The 27,234-nt window shown below is 43.2% G+C and overlaps 1 protein-coding gene across 1 annotated transcript in view; it reads left to right on the top strand.

Moving 5' to 3' along the window:
* LOC139393661 (collagen alpha-1(XIV) chain-like) overlaps positions 1–27,234 on the top strand; it is a 243,447-nt gene that overhangs the window by 103,371 nt on the left and 112,842 nt on the right. Inside the window, exons 19-23 of the mRNA XM_071142003.1 lie at positions 519–661; positions 4,697–4,829; positions 9,794–9,916; positions 13,071–13,220; positions 21,442–21,558. Coding sequence (XP_070998104.1) covers positions 519–661; positions 4,697–4,829; positions 9,794–9,916; positions 13,071–13,220; positions 21,442–21,558 — 666 coding nt within the window. The remainder of the gene's footprint in view (positions 1–518; positions 662–4,696; positions 4,830–9,793; positions 9,917–13,070; positions 13,221–21,441; positions 21,559–27,234) is intronic.

The following is a 27,234-nucleotide window of genomic DNA, read 5'->3' as shown; positions in this document are numbered from 1 at the left end:
GGTGGACATTTAGTCTCTTCTACCTGGGTTATATCTCATATCTAGGGCTCAGAGTTATTCCTGGTGGACATTTAGTCTCTTCTACCTGGGTTATATCTCATAGCTAGGGCTCAGAGTTATTCCTGGTGGACATTTAGTCTCTTCTACCTGGGTTATATCTCATATCTAGGGCTCAGAGTTATTCCTGGTCAGGTAATGTGGTCAGGAAAACATCCATCCCTAAGAGTGTTATCTCTTCGGCAGGGTTTGCTTTGCTTTGGTTTTAGAAGGACTTGTTACTTGATCACGCTTACAGACTACTCCTGGTTTACAAAGATGTGATTATTGACTGCATTGTGTTGCTAAATTGCATGGTGCTGAATATCATGATTGTAATTGCATGTGTTGATGATGAGTCATTTCATGTTGTGTGAGCTCAATCAGGTCTGTTGTCCAAGCTTGTTATCAGCTAACTGGCCTGGTCAAAAGGATTCAATAAGTCGATACATGAACATCTCTGTGTCACCTGTCCCCTCCAGTGGTGCGTCAGGCGGTGAGAGGCCTGCAGGTCCAAGAGGAGACCACCTACAGCCTGGAGGTGTCATGGCAGCTGGAGGATCCTATGGTGGACCAGTACAGAGTCACCTACGTCAGCCTCACAGGAGACCGCAACGAGGAGTCAGTGAGTTTGGAGCTCGTTTAGAGGCAGAGACCGGCTATTCCTGAAGAAGAGTTTACTTTCAGTGATCATGATATGTGGCGTACTGATTGTAAGTCACTCCTTATTCTCACTGGTCACACCGTCCTGCACCTTAGCAGTTGGTTGTACGCTAGGTTGTCAGTGAGTATAGAGAGAACTCACAGAGTTACCAGGCGTCTTAATGTCCGGATGGTTTGGGCAGACATAGACTGTACGTAGAGTGTATCACAGAGGGGAAGTTCAGAGGTCATTTTCCTATGCGTGTGAGGTAGGTAGATCACTCTGTGTAACTCAGAAACCAAGCATCTTACTTTGATGGTTTGGCACCACACAATAAAACTCATCTCAGGGAGGTTAGATCCTGATGACAGGACACGTTCTGTAGCTGTCCCCATCCAGGGGTTAAATCCTGATGACAGGACACGTTCTGTAGCTGTCCCCATCCAGGGGTTAAATCCTGATGACAGGACACGTTCTGTAGCTGTCCCCATCCAGGGGTTAAATCCTGATGACAGGACACGTTCTGTAGCTGTCCCCATCCAGGGGTTAAATCCTGATGACAGGACACGTTCTGTAGCTGTCCCCATCCAGGGGTTAAATCCTGATGACAGGACACGTTCTGTAGCTGTACCCATCCAGGGGTTAAATCCTGATGACAGGACACGTTCTGTAGCTGTCCCCATCCAGGGGTTAAATCCTGATGACAGGACACGTTCTGTAGCTGTCCCCATCCAGGGGTTAAATCCTGATGACAGGACACGTTCTGTAGCTGTCCTCATCCAGGGGTTAAATCCTGATGACAGGACACGTTCTGTAGCTGTCCCCATTGAGGGGTTAAATCCTGATCTAAATGTGTAATTACTGCTGAGCATGTCTAATTTGTGTATCAGTGTGGAATTAACTGGCTGACACAGTCACAGTGCTGTTTGAAAGGAACCAGATAAATTATTACCCATGCTCCTTTGGGCTCTCTAGAACCTAATGAAAGTCTTTGATTATTTGATCATGGTGGCTTAGTCACTGAACTAATTCCTGTAAGGCACAGAAATTGAGACACATGTCGATCCACTGATTAGTTTGACACACTGCATGGATGCATAATATCTATCTACACTCTTAGAGGGAAAAAAAGGGTTCTACCTGGAGCCAAAAGGGTTCTACCTGGAGCCAAAAGGGTTCTACCTGGAACCAAAAGGGTTCTACCTGGAACCAAAAGGGTTCTACCTGGAACCAAAAGGGTTCTACCTGGAACCAAGAGGGTTCTACCTATTGGGACAGTCTTAGAACCCTTTTAGGTTTTAGATAGCATCTTTTTTTCTCAGAGAGTTTTCTGAAAAGACACCTCCAATGTGAAATCTGGTTGACAAACTTGAGGAACTCATTGTTGTCCTTTCAGTTGTCTTGTTTAGTTGATCCTAAAGGTCGCCGATTAAGAACAGATACGTTTGGAATGTAAATCCTGGGTTTTGACTGTTCTTCAGACAAAGCATTGACAACTTAACCCTTCTCTGTTATGTATATGCCCTTCACAAAAAAGGCTATTTGTAGACAATGCATAGAATGGATAGACAATGAGTGGGTGGTAGAATGATAGAAACAATAGACTGGTACATAGGGAAGCATGTGTGGAGACAACGAAGAACGGGGTGGCAGACAGCCTAGCGGTTGAGAGCATGTGCCAGTAACCGAAAGGTCACTGGTTCAAATCCCGGAGCCAACTAGGTGAAAAATCTGTCGATGTGCCCTTGAGCAAGGCACTTAACCCTCATTGCTCCTGTAAGTCGCTCTGGATAAGAACGGCTGATAGATGAGTAAAATGTAGGTAGTTTTGCCAAAGTATTCTTCACCTAGTATGTAAGATAGTCTTCATCTGACTGATTCAAGTTTTTTATTTTATTTTTTTATCTCCCTGCTCAAATTCAATAGAATCACACCATTTTATTCTCCAGTGTGTTCAATAGAATCACACCATTTTATTATCCAGTGTGTTCAATAGAATCACACCATTTTATTATCCAGTGTGTTCAATAGAATCACACCATTTTATTATCCAGTGTGTTCAATAGAATCACACCATTTTATTATCCAGTGTGTTCAATAGAATCACACCATTTTATTCTCCAGTGTGTTCAATAGAATCACACCATTTTATTCTCCAGTGTGTTCAATAGAATCACACCATTTTATTATCCAGTGTGTTCAATAGAATCACACCATTTTATTATCCAGTGTGTTCAATAGAATCACAGTGTGTTGACTCATTTGTACGATGAGAAAAATGATTAGTTTGTAGCCCCTTCCACCTCTCTGCGACCAACCTCCACAGAGCCCTATGGGGCCAAGGGACTCTACAGTGATTCAGCACTTAAACCCTCTATCTATTCTTTGTCCTTCACTCGTATTTTAATTTCCACCTGGGACCTCTGCATCTCCCCGGCTCCTGCTGTGTTGGGGAAGATAGAGGGGACGGAGCAACGTGGAAGAACTTCCATTATCTTTTCAACAAGCATTTAGGTCACTGAGGAACGAATGGAACACACTGACTGCACCCCATACGGCACTCTGTTCCTTATATAGGGCCCATAGGGTTCTGGTCAAAAGTAGTGCACTACATAGGGAATAGGGTCCCCATAGGGCTCTGGTCAAAAGTAGTGCACTACATAGGGAACAGGGTGTCATTTGGGACACATCCATAAAGAGTTTATTTTTTCTTTTTTTTCTGAAGAATCCCAATTACCCCACAGACTGAAGTAGAGACCTGTGAGGACATGCTCCTTAGAGAGAACGGTTGGGACTTTCAGATCGTTTAGTTTTGGGCTGAGTCAAGCCAACTCCCCTGGCAGGTCTGTTTCAGCACCACGTGTCTATTGGACAGCTCCGCTAATCAGAGTTGTTGTGCAGGAGTCGGGACAGTTCAGCTCTGGTGTGGGGTCTGACAGGGCAGGGGATGGGATGGGATGGAGGATAGGGATGGGGTTTGGGTTTAGCCTCTCACTCCTCTGCATGTGAGGATATGGCTTCTTAGAGAGGACATTTAGGAACGTTCACTTTGGGCTCGAACCAACTACTTGGCAGTTCCGATTTAAACACCACATGCCTGGTGGACAGTCCGTTTCCAGGGTATGGGGCTTGACACTTCACAAGATGGGATAAAGAAAAGAAAAGCCCAGACCGACCAGGGAAGATGGATCATAGAAGACTTGTAAAACAGTTGATACGGTGAGGCTATCATACAAGATCTAATTCCAAGTAATGATACTATAATATTATTCATTTTACATAGTTGAACCTTCTCAGGGAACTTTTTACCATTTCAAACCCTTTTTTTTGTTGGTAACATCCTTTGGGAACTTCCTTTTTAAATCCTATTTTTAACTGTGGTCTAAGAGTCTAATGAGCGACCAGAACAGCGTGATACTACTAATCTGCTGATGATTATGCAGAGAGGTAATATCATGCTAACTTTGTTTGTGTCCCAAATGGAACCCCAATTCCCTATATAGTGCACTATTTTAGGAACAGGAACCCTATGGGCCCTGGTCAAAAGTAGTGCACTAAATAGGGAATAGGGTGCGATTTGGGAATTTTCATTAGATGTTAATCTTTCTTGTCATTACCAACATATCAGGTTTAACTGTCTTGTCATTGAGGAAAATTTTGTTAATGAGAAGGAAAAAATTGAAGAATAGAGCAGTGAAAATGTTTGGAAAGAACTTCAGACCAGGTATCAGCCTCATACCCAAAGCCAAGTGTCAGTTCAGCCACTGGCCACTGTGGGAACTGGCCAATCAACAGGCTAGATGAGACGTTACCATGTGTTTGATTAATGACGTGTCGGTAGCAGTGAAATAAGACACACTTGGAGGTCAGATAGATTTCTGAGGAGAAACCCTCACGCTTATGCTCTCGCACGCACGCACGCATGCACACACACACACACACACACACACACACACGCACACACGCACACACACACACACACACTGTGTAACACTATGTCTAATCTCTACCCGCCAGGTCCTGGTGCCTGGGCAGCAGACCACAGTCCTTCTCCAGCCTCTGCTGTCTGACACAGAGCACAAGGTGACGGTCACCCCAGTCTACACAGATGGACAGGACGGCATCAGTGTTTCTTCTGTGGGCAGAACATGTGAGTACAGCCTTCCTTGTGGATGGTTCTATGAAGCTGGTCTTGTAGCTGGTGTGATGACTGGGGTATAGACCTGGCTCTATTGTGGGGGTTGTATGGTAAATGCGATGATACAATTCAAGCTCTATATTGAGCTCTACTTACCTATTTCTATATATACATCAAAACTATGAAATAACACATATGGAAATCGTGTAGTAACCAAAAAAAGAAGTGTTAAACAAATCAACATATATTTTATATTTGAGATTCTTCAAAGTGGCCACCCTTTGCCTTGATGACGGCTTTGCACACTCTTGGTATTCTCTCAACCAGCTTCATGAGTTAGTCACCTGGAAGTGTTGAGTTGTTCTTGCCATAATATGGACTTGGTCTTTTACCAAATAGGGCTCTCTTCTGTATACCACCTCTACTTTGTCACAACACAACTGATTCCACAAATTAACTTTTAACAAGGCAATCCTGTTAATTGAAATGCATTCCAGGTGACTACCTCATGAAGCTCGTTGAGAGAATTCCAAGAGTGTGCAAAGCTGTCATCAAGGCAAAGGGTGGCCACTTTGAAGAAACTTAAATGTTTTGGGTTACTACATGATTCCATATGTGTTATTTCATAGTTTTGATGTCTTTACTATTATTCTACAATGTAGAAAATAGTAAAACCAATGAAAACCCTTGGATGAGTAGATGTGAGTAGTACTGTTTATATACAGTGCCTTGCGAAAGTATTCGGCCCCCTTGAACTTTGCGACCCTTTGCCACATTTCAGGCTTCAAACATAAAGGTATAAAACTGTATTTTTTTGTGAAGAATCAACAACAAGTGGGACACAATCATGAAGTGGAACGACATTTATTGGATATTTCAAACTTTTTTAACAAATCAAAAACTGAAAAATTGGGCGTGCAAAATTATTCAGCCCCTTTACTTTCAGTGCAGCAAACTCTCTCCAGAAGTTCAGTGAGGATCTCTGAATGATCCAATGTTGACCTAAATGACTAATGATGATAAATACAATCCACCTGTGTGTAATCAAGTCTCCGTATAAATGCACCTGCACTGTGATAGTCTCAGAGGTCCGTTAAAAGCGCAGAGAGCATCATGAAGAACAAGGAACACACCAGGCAGGTCCGAGATACTGTTGTGAAGAAGTTTAAAGCCGGATTTGGATACAAAAAGATTTCCCAAGCTTTAAACATCCCATGGAGCACTGTGCAAGCGATAATATTGAAATGGAAGGAGTATCAGACCACTGCAAATCTACCAAGACCTGGCCGTCCTTCTAAACTTTCAGCTCATACAAGGAGAAGACTGATCAGAGATGCAGCCAAGAGGCCCATGATCACTCTGGATGAACTGCAGAGATCTACAGCTGAGGTGGGAGACTCTGTCCATAGGACAACAATCAGTCGTATATTGCACAAATCTGGCCTTTATGGAAGAGTGGCAAGAAGAAAGCCATTTCTTAAAGATATCCATAAAAAGTGTTGTTTAAAGTTTGCCACAAGCCACCTGGGAGACACACCAAACATGTGGAACAATGCAAAACGTTATGTTTGGCGTAAAAGCAACACAGCTGAACACACCATCCCCACTGTCAAACATGGTGGTGGCAGCCTCATGGTTTGGGCCTGCTTTTCTTCAGCAGGGACAGGGAAGATGGTTAAAATTGATGGGAAGATGGATGGAGCCAAATGCAGGACCATTCTGGAAGAAAACCTGATGGAGTCTGCAAAAGACCTGAGACTGGGACGGAGATTTGTCTTCCAACAAGACAATGATCCAAAAAATAAAGCAAAATCTACAATGGAATGGTTCAAAAATAAACATATCCAGGTGTTAGAATGGCCAATCGAGAATCTGTGGAAAGAACTGAAAACTGCTGTTCACAAATGCTCTCCATCCAACCTCACTGAGCTCGAGCTGTTTTGCAAGGAGGAATGGGAAAAAATTTCAGTCTCTCGATGTGCAAAACTGATAGAGACATACCCCAAGCGTGGCGCTACAAAGTATTAAATTTTGCACGCCCAATTTTTCAGTTTTTGATTTGTTAAAAAAGTTTGAAATATCCAATAAATGTCGTTCCACTTCATGATTGTGTCCCACTTGTTGTTGATTCTTCACAAAAAAATACAGTTTTATATCTTTATGTTTGAAGCCTGAAATGTGGCAAAAGGTCGCAAAGTTCAAGGGGGCCGAATACTTTCGCAAGGCACTGTATGTATGTATGTGTGTGTGTGTGTGTGTGTGTGTGTGTGTGCATATATATAGACGTGATAATTTTATTTTGACACAGCAAATACTTAAAAGCCCATGTGGGCGGGGCATCCTGATGATGCATGACTCCATGTGGGGGGGCATCCTGATGATGCATGACTCCATGTGGGCGGGGCATCCTGATGATGCATGACTCCATGTGGGCGGGGCATCCTGATATGCATGACTCCATGTGGGGGGGGCATCCTGATGATGCATGACTCCATGTGGGCGGGGCATCCTGAAGATGCATGACTCCATGTGGGCGGGGCATCCTGAAGATGCATGACTCCAAGTGGGCGTGGCATCCTGAAGATGCATGACTCCATGTGGGCGGGGCATCCTGAAGATGCATGACTCCATGTGGGCGGGGCATCCTAATGATGCATGACTCCATGTGGGCGGGGCACCTTGAAGATGCATGACTCCAAGTGGGCGTGGCATCCTGAAGATGCATGACTCCATGTGGGCGGGGCATCCTAATGATGCATGACTCCATGTGGGCGGGGCACCTTGAAGATGCATGCCTCCAAGTGGGCGGGGCATCCTAAAGATGCATGACTCCATGTGGGCGGGGCATCCTTGCATGACACTGCATGACACTGTAATAAAATAAATCAAATCAAATGGTAGGCATTTGGTTGAGGAGGGTTGTCCATCTAGATACCAATCCCACTAAGTTCAGTGAACCTCCTCAGTCAGACTAGTTACAGCAGGTGGAAAATGTTCCCAGTGTGTCGGTTCCCTGTCGTCACCCTCTGAGGACGGTGTAAATGGACAGCCAGCAATTATTGATCACGTCCATTAATAAGCTTAATGAAAGCCATTCATAATCACACAGTCAGTCTGTTCTCAGTCATGAGCCACTGAAACACTTCCTCATGCTGTAATTGATTATATACACTCAGCTCAACATCATTGTCTGAATGATTAAACACTCTACCAATACCAAGCTGGTGATGCGTCCAAAACGGTATCCTATTCACTACATCAGTCAGCGGGCCGGACCCGGACACAGAACGGGGTCAATACGGACCGCGGGCCAGACCCGGACACAGAACGGGGTCAATACGGACCGCGGGCCAGACCCCGACACAGAACAGGGTCAATACGGACCGCGGGCCGGACCCGGACACAGAACGGGGTCAATACGGACCGCGGGCCAGACCCGGACACAGAACGGGGTCAATACAGACCGCGGGCCGGACCCGGACACAGAACGGGGTCAATACGGACCGCGGGCCAGACCCGGACACAGAACGGGGTCAATACAGACCGCGGGCCGGACCCGGACACAGAACGGGGTCAATACGGACCGAGGGCCCCGACTAAAAATAAAGAAATAAACATTTGTTTGGTGTTCGACTCTTGGCATCATTATGAACACACATAAGACATGGAAAATGTGGAGAAATGCAGGAAGTTAGCTTTAAAACGGCTACATTTTCCCTTCGCTCCGTGGTATAATGTGGAGAAATGCAGGAAATGAGCTTTAAAACTGCAACGTTTTCTCTCTGCCAACAAGAAGGGTGTGTGAACAGAGTGAACTGTTTAGGGTTGCATGGGTTGCTAGGTGGGGGGGGTTTGTTACAACGCTGACAAATGACAATATCCATCCGGATCTTTGTCACCTAACAAATCCGTGTGACCAGACCGTCTCAAGTTGTACTCGTGTACCGCGGCCCGGCCCGTAAGGCTCAGACCAAAAGTAGTGCAGTCTACAGGGATAGGGGTGCTTTTTCAGACTAGGATTGTCTCCTCTTTAAGATTTAAATGAAAATGCCACAGTGAATATAAGTCAAATGTGTTTTTAAAGTAGAGAGCAGAGAGAGTACAGTCCCTTTGGCTTTGGCTAGCTTGTATTCCAAATGAAACCCCAAACCTTGTAAAAACACAATAGTTCATAAATCACACATACATATGACTTTAATAACTCTCAGCGTTTTGGATGGATGGAATCTGTGGTTTGCATATTGGTGCAATACCATAACAATTGACTGCAGCCTAACGGCGTACTGTAAACCACAGTGTATAAGTGACAGATTCTCTAGCAATCTTTTTGAACCGCATCTTCACCATTTTACCGTAAACCACAGTGTATAAGTGACAGTTTCTCTACCAATCATTTTGAACGGCATCTTCACCATTTTACCGTAAACCACAGTGTATAAGTGACAGTTTCTCTACCAATCATCTTCACCATTTTACCGTAAACCACAGTGTATAAGTGACAGTTTCTCTACCGATCATCTTCACCATTTTACCGTAAACCACAGTGTATAAGTGACAGTTTCTCTACCAATCAACTTCACCATTTTACCGTAAACCACAGTGTATAAGTGACAGTTTCTCTGCCAATCATCTTCACCATTTTACCGTAAACCACAGTGTATAAGTGACAGTTTCTCTACCAATCATCTTCACCCTTTTACCGTAAACCACAGTGTATAAGTGACAGTTTCTCTACCAATCATCTTCACCATTTTACCGTAAACCACAGTGTATAAGTGACAGTTTCTATGCCAATCATCTTCACCATTTTACCATAAACCACAGTGTATAAGTGACAGTTTCTCTGCCAATCAACTTCACCATTTTACCGTAAACCACAGTGTATAAGTGACAGTTTCTCTGCCAATCATCTTCACCATTTTACCGTAAACCACAGTGTATAAGTGACAGTTTCTCTACTACTCTTGTTTTGTCAGTGCCCCTCTCGGCGCCTAGCAACCTGAAGGTGTCTGAGGAGTGGTTCAGTCGCTTCCGCATCACCTGGGACACGCCTCCTTCTCCCACCTTGGGCTTCAGGGTAGTCTACCAACCCACCTCTGGTACGTACACACCTGTTACAATACACACGTCACAATACACACCTGTTACAATACACCTGTTACAATACACACCTGTTACAATACACACCTGTTACAATACACACCTGTTACAATACACCTGTTACAATACACCTGTTACAATACACACCTGTTACAATACACCTGTTACAATACACCTGTTACAATACACACCTGTTACAATACACACCTGTTACAATACACCTGTTACAATACACACCTGTTACAATACACACCTGTTACAATACACACCTGTTACAATACACACCTGTTACAATACACCTGTTACAATACACATGTTACAATACACACCTGTTACAATACACACGTCACAATACACACCTGTTACAATACACACCTGTTACAATACACACCTGTTACAATACACACATGTTATGATACACACCTGCTACAATACACACCTGTTACAATACACCTGTTACAATACACACCTGTTACAATACACACCTGTTACAATACACACCTGTTACAATACACACCTCTCTCGTCTCAATCTTTTAAACACCATTATTCTGTCTGCCGTCTCAGACAGTCTTTTAAACACCATTATTCAGTCTGCCGTCTCAGACAGTCTTTTAAACACAATTATTCAGTCTGCCGTCTCAGACAGTCTTTTAAACACCATTATTCAGTCTGCCGTCTCAGACAGTCTTTTAAACACCATTATTCAGTCTGCCGTCTCAGACAGTCTTTTAAACACCATTATTCAGTCTGCCGTCTCAGACAGTCTTTTAAACACCATTATTCAGTCTGCCGTCTCAGACAGTCTTTTAAACACCATTATTCAGTCTGCCCTCTCAGACAGTCTTTTAAACACCATTATTCAGTCTGCCATCTCAGACAGTCTTTTAAACACCATTATTCAGTCTGCCGTCTCAGTCTGCCGTCTCATTATTCAGTCTGCCGTCTCAGACAGTCTTTTAAACACCATTATTCAGTCTGCCATCTCAGACAGTCTTTTAAACACCATTATTCAGTCTGCCGTCTCAGACAGTCTTTTAAACACCATTATTCAGTCTGCCCTCTCAGTCATTGTAAACAGAAGGCTTGATGTGGGTGTAACACGGAGTGTGGGGAAATATCCCTCAGCTTTGTTTCCTACTTGGAGAAACTACATGAGAAACAGAAAGAAGAAAGAGTCTGTGGATGTGTTCCAAATGGAAACCTGGTCCCTATGTAGTGCACTACTGTTGATCAAAGCCCTATGGGACCCTATTCCCTATATAGTGCACTACTGTTGATCAGAGCCCTATGGGGACCCTATTCCCTATATAGTGCACTACTGTTGATCAAAGCCCTATGGGACCCTATTCCCTATATAGTGCACTACTGTTGATCAGAGCCCTATGGGGGACCCTATTCCCTATATAGTGCACTACTTTTGACCAGAGCCCTATGGGGACCCTATTCCCTATATAGTGCACTACTTTTGACCAGAGCCCTATGGGGACCCTATTCCCTATATAGTGCACTACTTTTGACCAGAGCCCTATGGGAACCCCTATTCCTTATGTAGTGCACTACTTTTGACAAGGATCCAAAGAGCTCCGGTCAAAAGTAGTGCATAGGGGATGGGTTGCCATTTGGGTTGCATCCTGTGACTGCCTCTGCTTTCTATTAGAAGCTCTTTAAACTGTCCTGTGGTCCAGAGAAATGGGTCCTCCACCTAGATTGAATGCCCTGTCCTGTGTCCAGAGAAATGGGTCCTCCACCTAGATTTAATACCCTGTCCTGTGGCCCAGGAAATGGGTCCTCCACCTAGATGTAATACCCTGCCCTGTGGTCCAGAGAAATGGGTCCTCCACCTAGATTTAATACCCTGCCCTGTGGTCCAAAGAAATGGGTCCTCCACCTAGATTTATTACCCTGCCATGTGGTCCAGAGAAATGGGTCCTCCACCTAGATGTAATACCCTGCCCTGTGGTCCAGAGAAATGGGTCCTCCACCTAGATTTAATACCCTGCCCTGTGGTCCAAAAAAATGGGTCCTCCACCTAGATTTAATACCCTGCCCTGTGATCCAGAGAAATGGGTCCTCCACCTAGATTTAATACCCTTTCCTGTGGTCTAGAGAAATGGGTCCTCCACCTAGATGTAATACCCTGCCCTGTGGTCCAGAGAAATGGGTCCTCCACCTAGATTTAATACCCTGTCCTGTGGTCCAAAGAAATGGGTCCTCCACCTAGATTTATTACCCTGCCGTGTGGTCCAGAGAAATGGGTCCTCCACCTAGATGTAATACCCTGCCCTGTGGTCCAGAGAAATGGGTCCTCCACCTAGATTTAATACCCTGCCCTGTGGTCCAAAAAAATGGGTCCTCCACCTAGATTTAATACCCTGCCCTGTGATCCAGAGAAATGGGTCCTCCACCTAGATTTAATACCCTTTCCTGTGGTCTAGAGATATGGGTCCTCCACCTAGATGTAATACCCTGCCCTGTGGTCCAGAGAAATGGGTCCTCCACCTAGATTTAATACCCTGTCCTGTGGTCCAGAGAAATGGGTCCTCCACCTAGATTTAATACCCTGTCCTGTGGTCTAGAGAAATGGGTCCTCCACCTAGATGTAATACCCTGCCCTGTGGTCCAGAGAAATGGGTCCTCCACCTAGATTGAATACCCTGCCCTGTGGTCCAGAGAAATCTGTCCTCCACCTAGATTGAATACCCTGCGGTCCAGAGAAATGGGTCCTACACCTAGATTGAATACCCTGCGGTCCAGAGAAATGGGTCCTCCACCTAGATTTAATACCCTGCCCTGTGGTCTAGAGAAATGGGTCCTCCACCTAGATTTAATACCCTGTCCTGTGGTCCAGAGAAATGGGTCCTCCACCTAGATTTAATACCCTGTCCTGTGGTCCAGAGAAATGGGTCCTCCACCTAGACTGGGCTCTGCCTCAGTCTGTTAGTGGAGAGGTGCTTACTCTCACTACAATACATGTTCCCTGCCCTTCTTCCCTTCTCTCTGCCTGCACCTCCCTTCCTCATTGTCCAGACTGCCCTCAAATACATTTGGTTGGAACTTCAGGTGCAACATGGTGTGTGTGTCTGTGTGTATGTGTGTACGTGTGTCTGTGTGTCTATGCGTGTTGCTGAGCCAGTCTCTGTGTTTCCTACAGTGCCAGGGTCAGCTCTGGAGACCTTTGTGGGAGACGACGTCAACACCATGCTGATCCTGAACCTGCAAAGTGACACTGAGTACACTGTGAAGGTCATCTCTTCCTACACCACGGGATCCAGCCAACCTCTCCAGGGCACCGCCAAGACATGTAATATATTGGCTCTATTGGTCAGGGTGTGTGTGTGTGTGTGTGTGTGTGTGTGTGTGTGTGTGTGTGTGTGTGTGTGTGTGTGTGTGTGTGTGTGTGTGTGTGTGTGTGTGTGTGTGTGTGTGTGTGTGTGTGTGTGTGTGTGTGTGTGTGTGTGTGTGTGTGTGTGTGTTGCTGGCGTTCTGTGTGTGTGTGTTGCTGACCCTGTATGTGTGTGTGTGTGTGTGTGTGTGTGTGTGTGTGTGTGTGTGTGTGTGTGTGTGTGTGTGTGTGTGTGTGTGTGTGTGTTGCTGGCACTGTGTGTGTGTGTTGCTGACCCTGTATGTGTGTGTGTGTGTGTGTGTGTGTTGCTGGCGCTGTGTGTGTGTGTGTGTGTGTCATCACCTCCTACACCACAGGATCCAGCCAACCCCCCCCCACACACACACACCACCACTACATGTTAGGGCTGGTGAATGGTGTCCAGGTAGTTCAGGTTGCAGTTCCAGTTCAAGACCACAACAAAGGGAACCTCAGGGTCAGGACTCTTCCAACTGCCAAAATACCAAGCAGCCACTCTGGATGCCATGTTAAACGCTTGTTCTCAAAGTGAAGTACACCACATGACTAAAAGTATGTGGACACCCGCTTGTCGAACATCTCATTCCAACATCATGGGCATATTAATATGGAGTTGGTCTCCCCCTTTGCTGCTATAACAGCCTCCACCTCTTCTGGGAAGGATTTCCGCCTAGATGTTGGAACATTGCTGCGGGGACTTGCTTCCATTCAGCCACAAGAGTAATAGTGAGGTCGGGCACTGATTTTGGGTGATTAGGCCTGGCTCGCAGTCGGCGTTCCAATTAATCCCAAAGGTGTTCGATGGGGTTAAATTCAGGGCACTGTGCAGGCCAGTCCAGTTCTTCCACACCGACCTCGACAAACCAGTTCTGTATGGACCTGGCTTTGTGCACTGGGGCATTGTCATGCTGAAACAGGAAAGTGCCTTCCCCAAACTGTTGCCTCAAAGTTGGAAGCACCAAATCATCTAGAATGTAATGTATGCTGTTGAGTTAACATTTCCCTTCACTGGAACTAAGAGGCCCGAACCATGAAGAACAGCCCCAGACCATTATTCCTCCTCCACCAAACTTTACAGTTGGCACTATGCATTGGGGCAGGTCCACATACTTGTGTATATATATGGCGGTGAGCCAACGCTTGGCATTGCACATGGAGATCTTAGGCTTGTGTGCGGCTGCTCTGCCATGGAAACCCATTTCATGAAGATCCCGACGAACAGTTATTGTGCCCGACGTTGCTTCCAGAGGCAGTTTGGAACTCGGTAGTGAGTGTTGCAACCGAGGACAGACGATTTTTACTCGCTACACGTTTCAGCACTCGGTGATCCCGTTCTGTGAGCTTGTGTGGCCTACCACTTTGTGGCTGAGCCGTTGTTGCTCCTAGACGTTTCCTCTTCACAATAACAGCACAAACAGTTGACCGGGGGCAGCTCTAACAGGGCAGAAATTTGACGAACTGACTTGTTGGAAAAGTGGCATCCTATGACGGTGCTACTTTGAAAGTCACTGAGCTCTTCAGTAAAGCCATTATACTGCCAGGGTTTGTCTATGGAGATTGCATGGCAGCGTGCTGAATGTTATACACCTGTCAGCAACGGGTGTGGCTAAAATAGCCAAATCCACTAATTTGAAGGGGGTGTCCACATACTTTTGTATGTGTAGTGTCTGTCTGCTCCTCTGAACCAGTTTGTAAAGATACATGTTATTAATCCCCATGATGCAAAGCGCATGGAGATTAATCTTTAAGGAAGCGTAATACATAGCTTTTGTATTCTGTTTGCATTACATTATGCTGATAACATCAGAATCCCTTTTGTTTTGTTGAAGAGGATTTCACCACCCTGACAGACAGCTGAGAGTATCAATATTCAGGCAGACAGTCGAGGAAATGTACACCCGTTTGCATATAAATGTGATATCAGCAGGTGCGTCGTGAAATAATACCTGCTTTGTTGGAGCTTTTCTCATCAAAAGTAAAATAGATTGTCTTTTTCATAAAGTCCGTCTGGCTGTCGGCAGAGCGTCACGTCAGCGTCCCGCTGTGTGACGACCTGAGGAGAGCTGCGTTCTCATTGGATCTCAGTCAGATGAGACGTTCCAGAGACACACGGTGATATAATATCTCTTCTCAACTGGCAGAACCAGGACATACTGCCAATCCACTAGCCCCTCCATAATGGGAAGCTGGACCCAGAGCAATATGTATATATATATATGTATTTATGTATTTTCTTCATTTAACCTAGCAAGTCAGTTAAGAACAAATTCTTATTTACAATGACGGTCTAGGCCGGCCAAACCTGGACTAAGGTGGGCCAATTGTGAGCCACCCTATGGGACGGGACTCCCAATCATGGCCGGATGTGATACAGCCTGGATTCGAACCAGGGACTGTCTCTTGCAGTGCCTTAGACCGCTGCGCCACTCGGGAGCCCAATATGTCTACAGTTGGATACATATTATACATGTACAATGAATGACTGAATGGCTGACTGAATTAATGAGTGGATGGATGAATGAGTAAATGAATAATGCATGAATTGATATATCCTGAGCATTAAATGTACGCAGCTCATCTCTATGTGGCTATAAGTGCCCCCCCACCCCACCCCACCCCACCCTGCCCCCCTCACCCCCCCCCCCCCCCCCCCGCCCCCCTCACCCCACCCCACCCCGCCCCCCTCACCCCACCCCACCCCGCCCCCCTCCCACCCCACCCCGCCCCCCTCCCACCCCACCGCTGTACAAGGCAGCTATTCCATTATAGAGAGGGGAATTTAAGTCGTGACACAAATGCCTTATGATGCGTTGCAGTTTCTCTTTCACCCCCAAACACACTGTACAGTAGTTCATCTCCTCACGCTGGCCGTATAATTATATCTGCATACGCACCACCAAGATCCCTATCAATATTTTATGCGTTGTCAGTTTGACCTTTAAATAATTAAATGCACAAATAGCTCAATTTTACCTGGTTTTGACTCTTGTCTTCCGTAGGTTTGTGCCCCTGGTGCTGCAGAGTGGCTGTCTGTCCATGCATACATACAGCTCATTAATACGGCTCGTATAAGGAAGTTAAAGACTGTGTCACAAACTGCACTCTATTCCCTATATGCTATAGTGCTCCCATAGGACTCTGGTCTCAACCTGTTCTCTATTCCCTATATAGTGCTCCCATAGGGCTCTGGTCTCAAACGGTTCCCTATTCCCTATATAGTGCTCCCATAGGACTCTGGTCTCAAACTGTTCCCTATGCCCTACATAGTGCTCCCATAGGACTCTGGTCTCAAACTGTTCCCTATGCCCTATATAGTGCTCCCATAGGGCTCTGGTCTCAAACTGTTCCCTATTCCCTATATAGTGCTCCCATAGGACTCTGGTCTCAAACTGTTCCCTATGCCCTATATAGTGCTCCCATAGGACTCTGGTCTCAAACGGTTCCCTAGAGTAGTGCACTCTATAGGGGTTATTTGCTATGCTATTTAGGACAAATCCAAAGGCTGTCACATCCATTATCCACAAGGAGGAAAGGTAATCCAGCTGCCGTGTGTCTTCATGACTTTCCCTCTCGGGAGGCGGGTAACAAATTATAGATATAGCAGTTGTAGAATGTGAATACGATGTGTACGGGGGATGTGTCATGATCTCACAGTTGTGTCATAGCTCTTTGATGTTCTGGGTGTTTTACATGTTGTCGTTCCGTTCTAGAAGTTCGTATGGTGCTTGTGTCAGATTGTTTAGCTGTGTGATTCATTGACATTTTCGTTGAAGAGTGAAAAGTATAAGTCAGATGGAAACAACTTCTGCTCCTCTAAAATGAAACCAGGAATAATCATTTTAAAAGATTAGTTTGTTGTTGCAGCTTTTGTTTTTCAGAACATGTTTGTTGTTGTTGTACGGAACAGAGAGACTGTTTACACTCTTTCAACTGTTTACGGTTCCTAATAGCTTTCATAAAGATTGGAGAATAGATTTTAACTTATTGCTCTCTTATCAACACGTCATATACTATTTAAGCACTAAGATTAATAGCCTTTTCTTTGATAACAAATGGGAGTTGGATAGGACTCAGAAGTTGGACATTAGTTCATATGGATTCTTCCCATACATCAGAATGAGTTGTTTATTAGAGTGGATGAAATGAATTCCTTAAAGACACACGTGCCCAAACAGCTGGATTGATTGTGTTTCATTAGGACACGTTATCAATACTATCAACATCCTGGTCTTTACCTGTCAATTAGCTAGGTTGACAGGTTGCAATTCTCCGTCACCTGTTGGCTTCAGTTCCTTCATGATGTGACTGTAGATGTGGTGGGGTCATGATTGTGATGTGATAGTGATTTGATGTGTTTGATGTGATAGTGATTTGATGTGATAGTGATTTGATGTGATAGTGATTTGATGTGATAGTGATGTGATGTGATAGTGATTTGATAGTGATTTGATGTGATAGTGATTTGATGTGATAGTGATGTGATGTGATAGTGATTTGATGTGATAGTGATTTGATGTGATAGTGATGTGATGTGATAGTGATTTGATGTGATAGTGATTTGATGTGATAGTGATTTGATGTGATTTGATGTGATAGTGATTTGATGTGATAGTGATTTGATGTGATAGTGATTTGATGTGATAGTGATTTGATGTGATAGTGATGTGATAGTGATTTGATGTGATAGTGATTTGATGTGATAGTGATGTGATAGTGATGTGATAGTGATTTGATGTGATAGTGATGTGATAGTGATGTGATAGTGATGTGATAGTGATTTGATGTGATAGTGATTTGATGTGATAGTGATGTGATGTGATAGTGATTTGATGTGATAGTGATTTGATGTGATAGTGATTTGATGTGATAGTGATGTGATGTGATAGTGATTTGATGTGATAGTGATTTGATGTGATAGTGATTTGATGTGATAGTGATTTGATGTGATAGTGATTTGATGTGATAGTGATGTGATGTGATAGTGATGTGATAGTGATTTGATGTGATAGTGATTTGATGTGATAGTGATGTGATGTGATAGTGATTTGATGTGATAGTGATTTGATGTGATAGTGATTTGATGTGATAGTGATTTGATGTGATAGTGATTTGATGTGATAGTGATTTGATGTGATAGTGATTTGATGTGTTTGATGTGATAGTGATTTGATGTGATAGTGATTTGATGTGATAGTGATTTGATGTGATAGTGATTTGATGTGATAGTGATTTGATGTGATAGTGATTTGATGTGTTTGATGTGATAGTGATTTGATGTGATAGTGATTTGATGTGATAGTGATTTGATGTGTTTGATGTGATAGTGATTTGATGTGATAGTGATTTGATGTGATAGTGATTTGATGTGATAGTGATTTGATGTGATAGTGATTTGATGTGATAGTGGTTTGATGTGATAGTGATTTTATGTGTTTGATGTGATAGTGATTTGATGTGATAGTGATTTGATGTGATAGTGATTTGATGTGATAGTGATTTGATGTGATGTGATAGTGATTTGATGTGATAGTGATGTGATAGTGAATTGATGTGATAGTGATTTGATGTGATAGTGATTTGATGTGATTGTGATTTGATAGTGATTTGATGTGATGTGATAGTGATTTGATAGTGATTTGATGTGATGTGACAGTGATTTGATAGTGATGTGATAGTGATTTGATGTGATAGTGATTTGATGTGATAGTGATTTGATAGTGATTTGATGTGATGTGATAGTGATTTGATAGTGATGTGATAGTGATTTGATGTGATAGTGATTTGATGTGATTGTGATTTGATAGTGATTTGATGTGATGTGATAGTGATTTGATAGTGATGTGATAGTGATTTGATGTGATAGTGATTTGATGTGATAGTGATTTGATGTGATAGTGATTTGATAGTGATGTGATAGTGATTTGATGTGATAGTGATTTGATGTGATAGTGATGTGATGTGATAGTGATTTGATAGTGATGTGATAGTGATTTGATGTGATAGTGATTTGATGTGATAGTGATTTGATGTGATTGTGATTTGATGTGATTGTGATTTGATAGTGATTTGATGTGATGTGATAGTGATTTGATAGTGATTTGATGTGATAGTGATTTGATGTGATTGTGATTTGATAGTGATTTGATGTGATGTGATAGTGATTTGATAGTGATTTGATGTGATGTGATAGTGATTTGATAGTGATGTGATAGTGATTTGATGTGATGTGATAGTGATTTGATGTGATAGTGATTTGATGTGATAGTGATGTGATAGTGATTTGATGTGATGTGATAGTGATGTGATTTGATGTGATTTGATGTGATAGTGATTTGATGTGATAGTGATGTGATAGTGATGTGATAGTGATGTGATAGTGATTTGATGTGATTGATGTGATAGTGATTTGATGTGATAGTGATTTGATGTGATAGTGATTTGATGTGATGTGATAGTGATGTGATTTGATGTGATTTGATGTGATAGTGATTTGATGTGATAGTGATTTGATGTGATAGTGATTTGATGTGATTTGATGTGATAGTGATTTGATGTGATGTGATGTGATAGTGATTTGATGTGATAGTGATTTGATGTGATAGTGATGTGATGTGATAGTGATTTGATGTGATAGTGATGTGATGTGATAGTGATTTGATGTGATAGTGATGTGATAGTGATTTGATGTGATAGTGATTTGATGTGATAGTGATTTGATGTGATGTGATAGTGATTTGATGTGATAGTGATTTGATGTGATAGTGATTTGATGTGATAGTGATTTGATGTGATAGTGATTTGATGTGATAGTGATGTGATGTGATAGTGATTTGATGTGATAGTGATTTGATGTGATAGTGATGTGATAGTGATGTGATAGTGATTTGATGTGATAGTGATGTGATGTGATAGTGATGTGATAGTGATTTGATGTGATAGTGATTTGATGTGATGTGATAGTGATGTGATAGTGATTTGATGTGATAGTGATTTGATGTGATAGTGATTTGATGTGATAGTGATTTGATGTGATAGTGATTTGATGTGATAGTGATTTGATGTGATTGTGATTTGATGTGATAGTGATGTGATAGTGATTTGATGTGATAGTGATTTGATGTGATAGTGATTTGATGTGATGTGATAGTGATGTGATAGTGATTTGATGTGATAGTGATTTGATGTGATAGTGATTTGATGTGATGTGATAGTGATTTGATGTGATAGTGATTTGATGTGATAGTGATTTGATGTGATAGTGATTTGATGTGATTTGATGTGATAGTGATTTGATGTGATAGTGATTTGATGTGATAGTGATTTGATGTGATAGTGATTTGATGTGATAGTGATGTGATAGTGATTTGATGTGATAGTGATTTGATGTGATAGTGATGTGATAGTGATGTGATAGTGATTTGATGTGATAGTGATGTGATAGTGATGTGATAGTGATGTGATAGTGATTTGATGTGATAGTGATTTGATGTGATAGTGATGTGATGTGATAGTGATGTGATAGTGATGTGATAGTGATGTGATAGTGATGTGATAGTGATTTGATTGTGATAGTGATTTGATGTGATTGATTTGATTGTGATCGTGTGATGGTAATGGTGATAGTGATGTGCTGGTGATGTTCTTCTGTCATCGTGATTGTGTTTATAAAATCTCTCTCTTTCTCTCTCTCTTTTTGTCTCTCTCTCTCTGTCCCCCTATCTCTTTGTCTCTCACTCTCTCTCTGTCCCCCTATCTCTTTGTCTCTCACTCTCTCTCTGTCCCCCTCTCTCTGCCCCCCCACTTCTCTCTCTCTCTCTCTCTCTCTATCTCTCTCTCGCTCTCTCTCTGCCCCCCCACTTCTCTCTCTTTCTGTCCCCCTCTTTCTGCCCCCCCCCACTTCTCTCTCTCTCTCTCTCTCTCTCTCTCTCTCTCTCTCTCTCTCTCTCTCTCTCTCGCTCTCTCTCTGCCCCCCCACTTCTCTCTCTCTCTGTCTCCCTCTCTCTGCCCCCCCCACTTCTCTCTCTCTCTCTCTCTGCCCCCTCACTTCTCTCTCTCTCTCTCTCTCTCTCTCTGCCCCCCCCTTCTCTCTCTCTCTCTCTCTCTCTCTCTCTCTCTCTCTCTCTCTCTCTCTGTCCCCCTCTGTCTCTCTCCCTCCCCTCAGTGTACCTGGGCGTGACCAACCTGAACACCTACCAGGTGATGATGTCCAGTATGTGTGTCCAGTGGCAGCCCCATCGTCAGGCTGACCTCTACAGGGTGGTCATCGAGTCTCTGCTCAGTGAGTAACGATGTTATAGCTGAATGTCCATGTGTTTTTGACTAGGCCTTCTCCTTCATGTTATAGCTGAATGTCTGTGTGTTGTTGACTAGGCCTTCTCCTTCATGTTATAGCTGAATGTCTGTGTGTTTTTGACTAGGCCTTCTCCTTCATGTTATAGCTGAATGTCTGTGTGTTGTTGACTAGGGCTTCTCCTTCATGTTATAGCTGAATGTCTGTGTGTTGTTGACTAGACCTTCTCCTTCATGTTATAGCTGAATGTCTGTGTGTTGTTGACTAGGCCTTCTCCTTCATGTTATAGCTGAATGTCTGTGTGTTTTTGACTAGGCCTTCTCCTTCATGTTATAGCTGAATGTCTGTGTGTTTTTGACTAGGCCTTCTCCTTCATGTTATAGCTGAATGTCTGTGTGTGTTGTTGACTAGACCTTCTCCTTCATGTTATAGCTGAATGTCTGTGTGTGTTGTTGACTAGGCCTTCTCCTTCATGTTATAGCTGAATGTCTGTGTGTTGTTGACTAGGCCTTCTCCTTCATGTTATAGCTGAATGTCTGTGTGTTGTTGACTAGACCTTCTCCTTCATGTTATAGCTGAATGTCTGTGTGTTGTTGACTAGACCTTCTCCTTCATGTTATAGCTGAATGTCTGTGTGTTGTTGACTAGGCCTTCTCCTTCATGTTATAGCTGAATGTCTGTGTGTTGTTGACTAGACCTTCTCCTTCATGTTATAGCTGAATGTCTGTGTGTGTTGTTGACTAGGCCTTCTCCTTCATGTTATAGCTGAATGTCTGTGTGTTGTTGACTAGGCCTTCTCCTTCATGTTATAGCTGAATGTCTGTGTGTTGTTGACTAGACCTTCTCCTTCATGTTATAGCTGAATGTCTGTGTGTTGTTGACTAGACCTTCTCCTTCATGTTATAGCTGAATGTCTGTGTGTTGTTGACTAGGCCTTCTCCTTCATGTTATAGCTGAATGTCTGTGTGTTGTTGACTAGACCTTCTCCTTCATGTTATAGCTGAATGTCTGTGTGTGTTGTTGACTAGGCCTTCTCCTTCATGTTATAGCTGAATGTCTGTGTGTTGTTGACTAGGCCTTCTCCTTCATGTTATAGCTGAATGTCTGTGTGTTGTTGACTAGACCTTCTCCTTCATGTTATAGCTGAATGTCTGTGTGTTGTTGACTAGACCTTCTCCTTCATGTTATAGCTGAATGTCTGTGTGTTGTTGACTAGACCTTCTCCTTCATGTTATAGCTGAATGTCTGTGTGTTGTTGACTAGGCCTTCTCCTTCATGTTATAGCTGAATGTCTGTGTGTTGTTGACTAGGCCTTCTCCTTCATGTTATAGCTGAATGTCTGTGTGTTTTTGACTAGACCTTCTCCTTCATGTTATAGCTGAATGTCTGTGTGTTGTTGACTAGGCCTTCTCCTTCATGTTATAGCTGAATGTCTGTGTGTTTTTGACTAGGCATTCTCCTTCATGTTATAGCTGAATGTCTGTGTGTTTTTGACTAGGCCTTCTCCTTCATGTTATAGCTGAATGTCTGTGTGTTGTTGTCTAGGCCTTCTCCTTCATGTTATAGCTGAATGTCTGTGTGTTGTTGTCTAGGCCTTCTCCTTCATGTTATAGCTGAATGTCTGTGTGTTGTTGACTAGGCCTTCTCCTACATGTTATAGCTGAATGTCCGTGTGTTTTTGACTAGACCTTCTCCTTCATGTTATAGCTGAATGTCTGTGTGTTGTTGACTAGGCCTTCTCCTTCATGTTATAGCTGAATGTCCATGTGTTTTTGACTAGGCCTTCTCCTTCATGTTATAGCTGAATGTCTGTGTGTTGTTGACTAGACCTTCTCCTTCATGTTATAGCTGAATGTCTGTGTGTTTTTGACTAGGGCTTCTCTGACATGTTATAGCTGAATGTCTGTGTGTTGTTGACTAGGCCTTCTCCTTCATGTTATAGCTGAATGTCTGTGTGTTGTTGTCTAGGCCTTCTCCTTCATGTTATAGCTGAATGTCTGTGTGTTGTTGACTAGGCCTTCTCCTACATGTTATAGCTGAATGTCCGTGTGTTTTTGACTAGACCTTCTCCTTCATGTTATAGCTGAATGTCTGTGTGTTGTTGACTAGGCCTTCTCCTTCATGTTATAGCTGAATGTCCATGTGTTTTTGACTAGGCCTTCTCCTTCATGTTATAGCTGAATGTCTGTGTGTTGTTGACTAGACCTTCTCCTTCATGTTATAGCTGAATGTCTGTGTGTTTTTGACTAGGGCTTCTCTGACATGTTATAGCTAAATGTCTGTGTGTTGTTGACTAGGCCTTCTCCTTCATGTTATAGCTGAATGTCTGTGTGTTGTTGACTAGGCCTTCTCCTTCATGTTATAGCTGAATGTCTGTGTGTTTTTGACTAGGCCTTCTCCTTCATGTTATAGCTGAATGTCCGTGTGTTTTTGACTAGACCTTCTCCTTCATGTTATAGCTGAATGTCTGTGTGTTGTTGACTAGACCTTCTCCTTCATGTTATAGCTGAATGTCTGTGTGTTTTTGACTAGGCCTTCTCCTTCATGTTATAGCTGAATGTCTGTGTGTTGTTGACTAGACCTTCTCTTTCATGTTATAGCTGAATGTCCGTGTGTTTTTGACTAGGGCTTCTCTGACATGTTATAGTGTTGCTACAGTGCCTTGCGAAAGTATTCGGCCCCCTTGAACTTTGCGACCTTTTGCCACATTTCAGGCTTCAAACATAAAGATATAAAACTGTATTTTTTTGTGAAGAATCAACAACAAGTGGGACACAATCATGAAGTGGAACGACATTTATTGGATATTTCAAACTTTTTTAACAAATCAAAAACTGAAAAATTGGGCGTGCAAAATTATTCAGCCCCCTTAAGTTAATACTTTGTAGCGCCACCTTTTGCTGCGATTACAGCTGTAAGTCGCTTGGGGTGTGTCTCTATCAGTTTTGCACATCGAGAGACTGAAATTTTTTCCCATTCCTCCTTGCAAAACAGCTCAAGCTCAGTGAGGTTGGATGGAGAGCATTTGTGAACAGCAGTTTTCAGTTCTTTCCACAGATTCTCGATTGGATTCAGGTCTGGACTTTGACTTGGCCATTCTAACACCTGGATATGTTTATTTTTGAACCATTCCATTGTAGATTTTGCTTTATGTTTTGGATCATTGTCTTGTTGGAAGACAAATCTCCGTCCCAGTCTCAGGTCTTTTGCAGACTCCATCAGGTTTTTTTCCAGAATGGTCCTGTATTTGGCTCCATCCATCTTCCCATCAATTTTAACCATCTTCCCTGTCCCTGCTGAAGAAAAGCAGGCCCAAACCATGATGCTGCCACCACCATGTTTGACAGTGGGGATGGTGTGTTCAGCTGTGTTGCTTTTACGCCAAACATAACGTTTTGCATTGTTGCCAAAAAGTTCAATTTTGGTTTCATCTGACCAGAGCACCTTCTTCCACATGTTTGGTGTGTCTCCCAGGTGGCTTGTGGCAAACTTTAAACGACACTTTTTATGGATATCTTTAAGAAATGGCTTTCTTCTTGCCACTCTTCCATAAAGGCCAGATTTGTGCAATATACGACTGATTGTTGTCCTATGGACAGAGTCTCCCACCTCAGCTGTAGATCTCTGCAGTTCATCCAGAGTGATCATGGGCCTCTTGGCTGCATCTCTGATCAGTCTTCTCCTTGTATGAGCTGAAAGTTTAGAGGGACGGCCAGGTCTTGGTAGATTTGCAGTGGTCTGATACTCCTTCCATTTCAATATTATCGCTTGCACAGTACTCCTTGGGATGTTTAAAGCTTGGGAAATCTTTTTGTATCCAAATCCGGCTTTAAACTTCTTCACAACAGTATCTCGGACCTGCCTGGTGTGTTCCTTGTTCTTCATGATGCTCTCTGCGCTTTTAACGGACCTCTGAGACTATCACAGTGCAGGTGCATTTATACGGAGACTTGATTACACACAGGTGGATTGTATTTATCATCATTAGTCATTTAGGTCAACATTGGATCATTCAGAGATCCTCACTGAACTTCTGGAGAGAGTTTTCTGCATTGAAAGTAAAGGGGCTGAATAATTTTGCAGTTTTTGATTTGTTAAAAAAGTTTGAAATATCCAATAAATGTCGTTCCACTTCATGATTGTGTCCCACTTGTTGTTGATTCTTCACAAAAAAATACAGTTTTATATCTTTATGTTTGAAGCCTGAAATGTGGCAAAAGGTCGCAAAGTTTAAGGGGGCCGAATACTTTCGCAAGGCACTGTATGTCACTTCTTAGAGTAGTTATGTTCTTCCCGTGCTCTGACAGTGTTGCTATGTCACTCCTTAGAGTAGTTATGTTCTTCCCGTGCTCTGACAGTGTTGCTATGTCACTCCTTAGAGTAGTTGTATTCCTCCCGTGCTCTGACAGTGTTGCTATGTCACTCCTTAGAGTAGTTATGTTCTTCCCGTGCTCTGACAGTGTTGCTGTGTCACTCCTTAGAGTAGTTATGATCCTCCCGTGCTCTGACAGTGTTGCTATGTCACTCCTTAGAGTAGTTATGTTCTTCCCGTGCTCTGACAGTGTTGCTATGTCACTCCTTAGAGTAGTTATGATCCTCCCGTGCTCTGACAGTGTTGCTATGTCACTCCTTAGAGTAGTTATGTTCTTCCCGTGCTCTGACAGTGTTGCTATGTCACTTCTTAGAGTAGTTGTGTTCTTCCCGTGCTCTGACAGTGTTGCTATGTCACTTCTTAGAGTAGTTATGATCCTCCCGTCCTCTGACAGTGTTGCTATGTCACTTCTTAGAGTAGTTGTGTTCTTCCCGTGCTCTGACAGTGTTGCTATGTCACTCCTTAGAGTAGTTGTATTCCTCCCGTGCTCTGACAGTGTTGCTATGTCACTTCTTAGAGTAGTTATGATCCTCCCGTCCTCTGACAGTGTTGCTATGTCACTCCTTAGAGTAGTTGTATTCCTCCCGTGCTCTGACAGTGTTGCTATGTCACTTCTTAGAGTAGTTGTGTTCTTCCCGTGCTCTGACAGTGTTGCTATGTCACTTCTTAGAGTAGTTGTGTTCTTCCCGTGCTCTGACAGTGTTGCTATGTCACTTCTTAGAGTAGTTGTGTTCTTCCCGTGCTCTGACAGTGTTGCTATGTCACTTCTTAGAGTAGTTGTGTTCTTCCCGTGCTCTGACAGTGTTGCTATGTCACTTCTTAGAGTAGTTATGATCCTCCCGTCCTCTGACAGTGTTGCTATGTCACTTCTTAGAGTAGTTATGATCCTCCCGTGCTCTGACAGTGTTGCTATGTCACTCCTTAGAGTAGTTGTATTCCTCCCGTCCTCTGACAGTGTTGCTGTGTCACTTCTTAGAGTAGTTATGTTCCTCCCGTGCTCTGACAGTGTTGCTGTGTCACTTCTTAGCATCAAGCTTAAAGTACTTTCTATATTTTCTCTTTTATTGCCCATTTCCATCTCCCCAAACCTCACACATGAGCTTATCTTCAAATCCACCAAATCCTCAGCTCTTACTTTCTCTCTCTTTCTCTTTCTCCCTTCACCCCCTCTTTCTCGCTCTGTCTTTCTCTCTCTCTTCCCGCTCTATCTCTCTCTTCCCTCTCTCTCTCTCTCTTTCTCCCCCCCCTCTCTCTCTCTCTCTCTCCGTTTATCTCTCTAAACACAGGAGATT

Source organism: Oncorhynchus clarkii, unplaced genomic scaffold (genome assembly GCF_045791955.1).
Source record: "Oncorhynchus clarkii lewisi isolate Uvic-CL-2024 unplaced genomic scaffold, UVic_Ocla_1.0 unplaced_contig_9595_pilon_pilon, whole genome shotgun sequence".
NCBI classification, from domain to species: Eukaryota; Metazoa; Chordata; class Actinopteri; order Salmoniformes; family Salmonidae; genus Oncorhynchus; species Oncorhynchus clarkii.
This window is presented reverse-complemented; position numbering and strand designations above follow the sequence as displayed.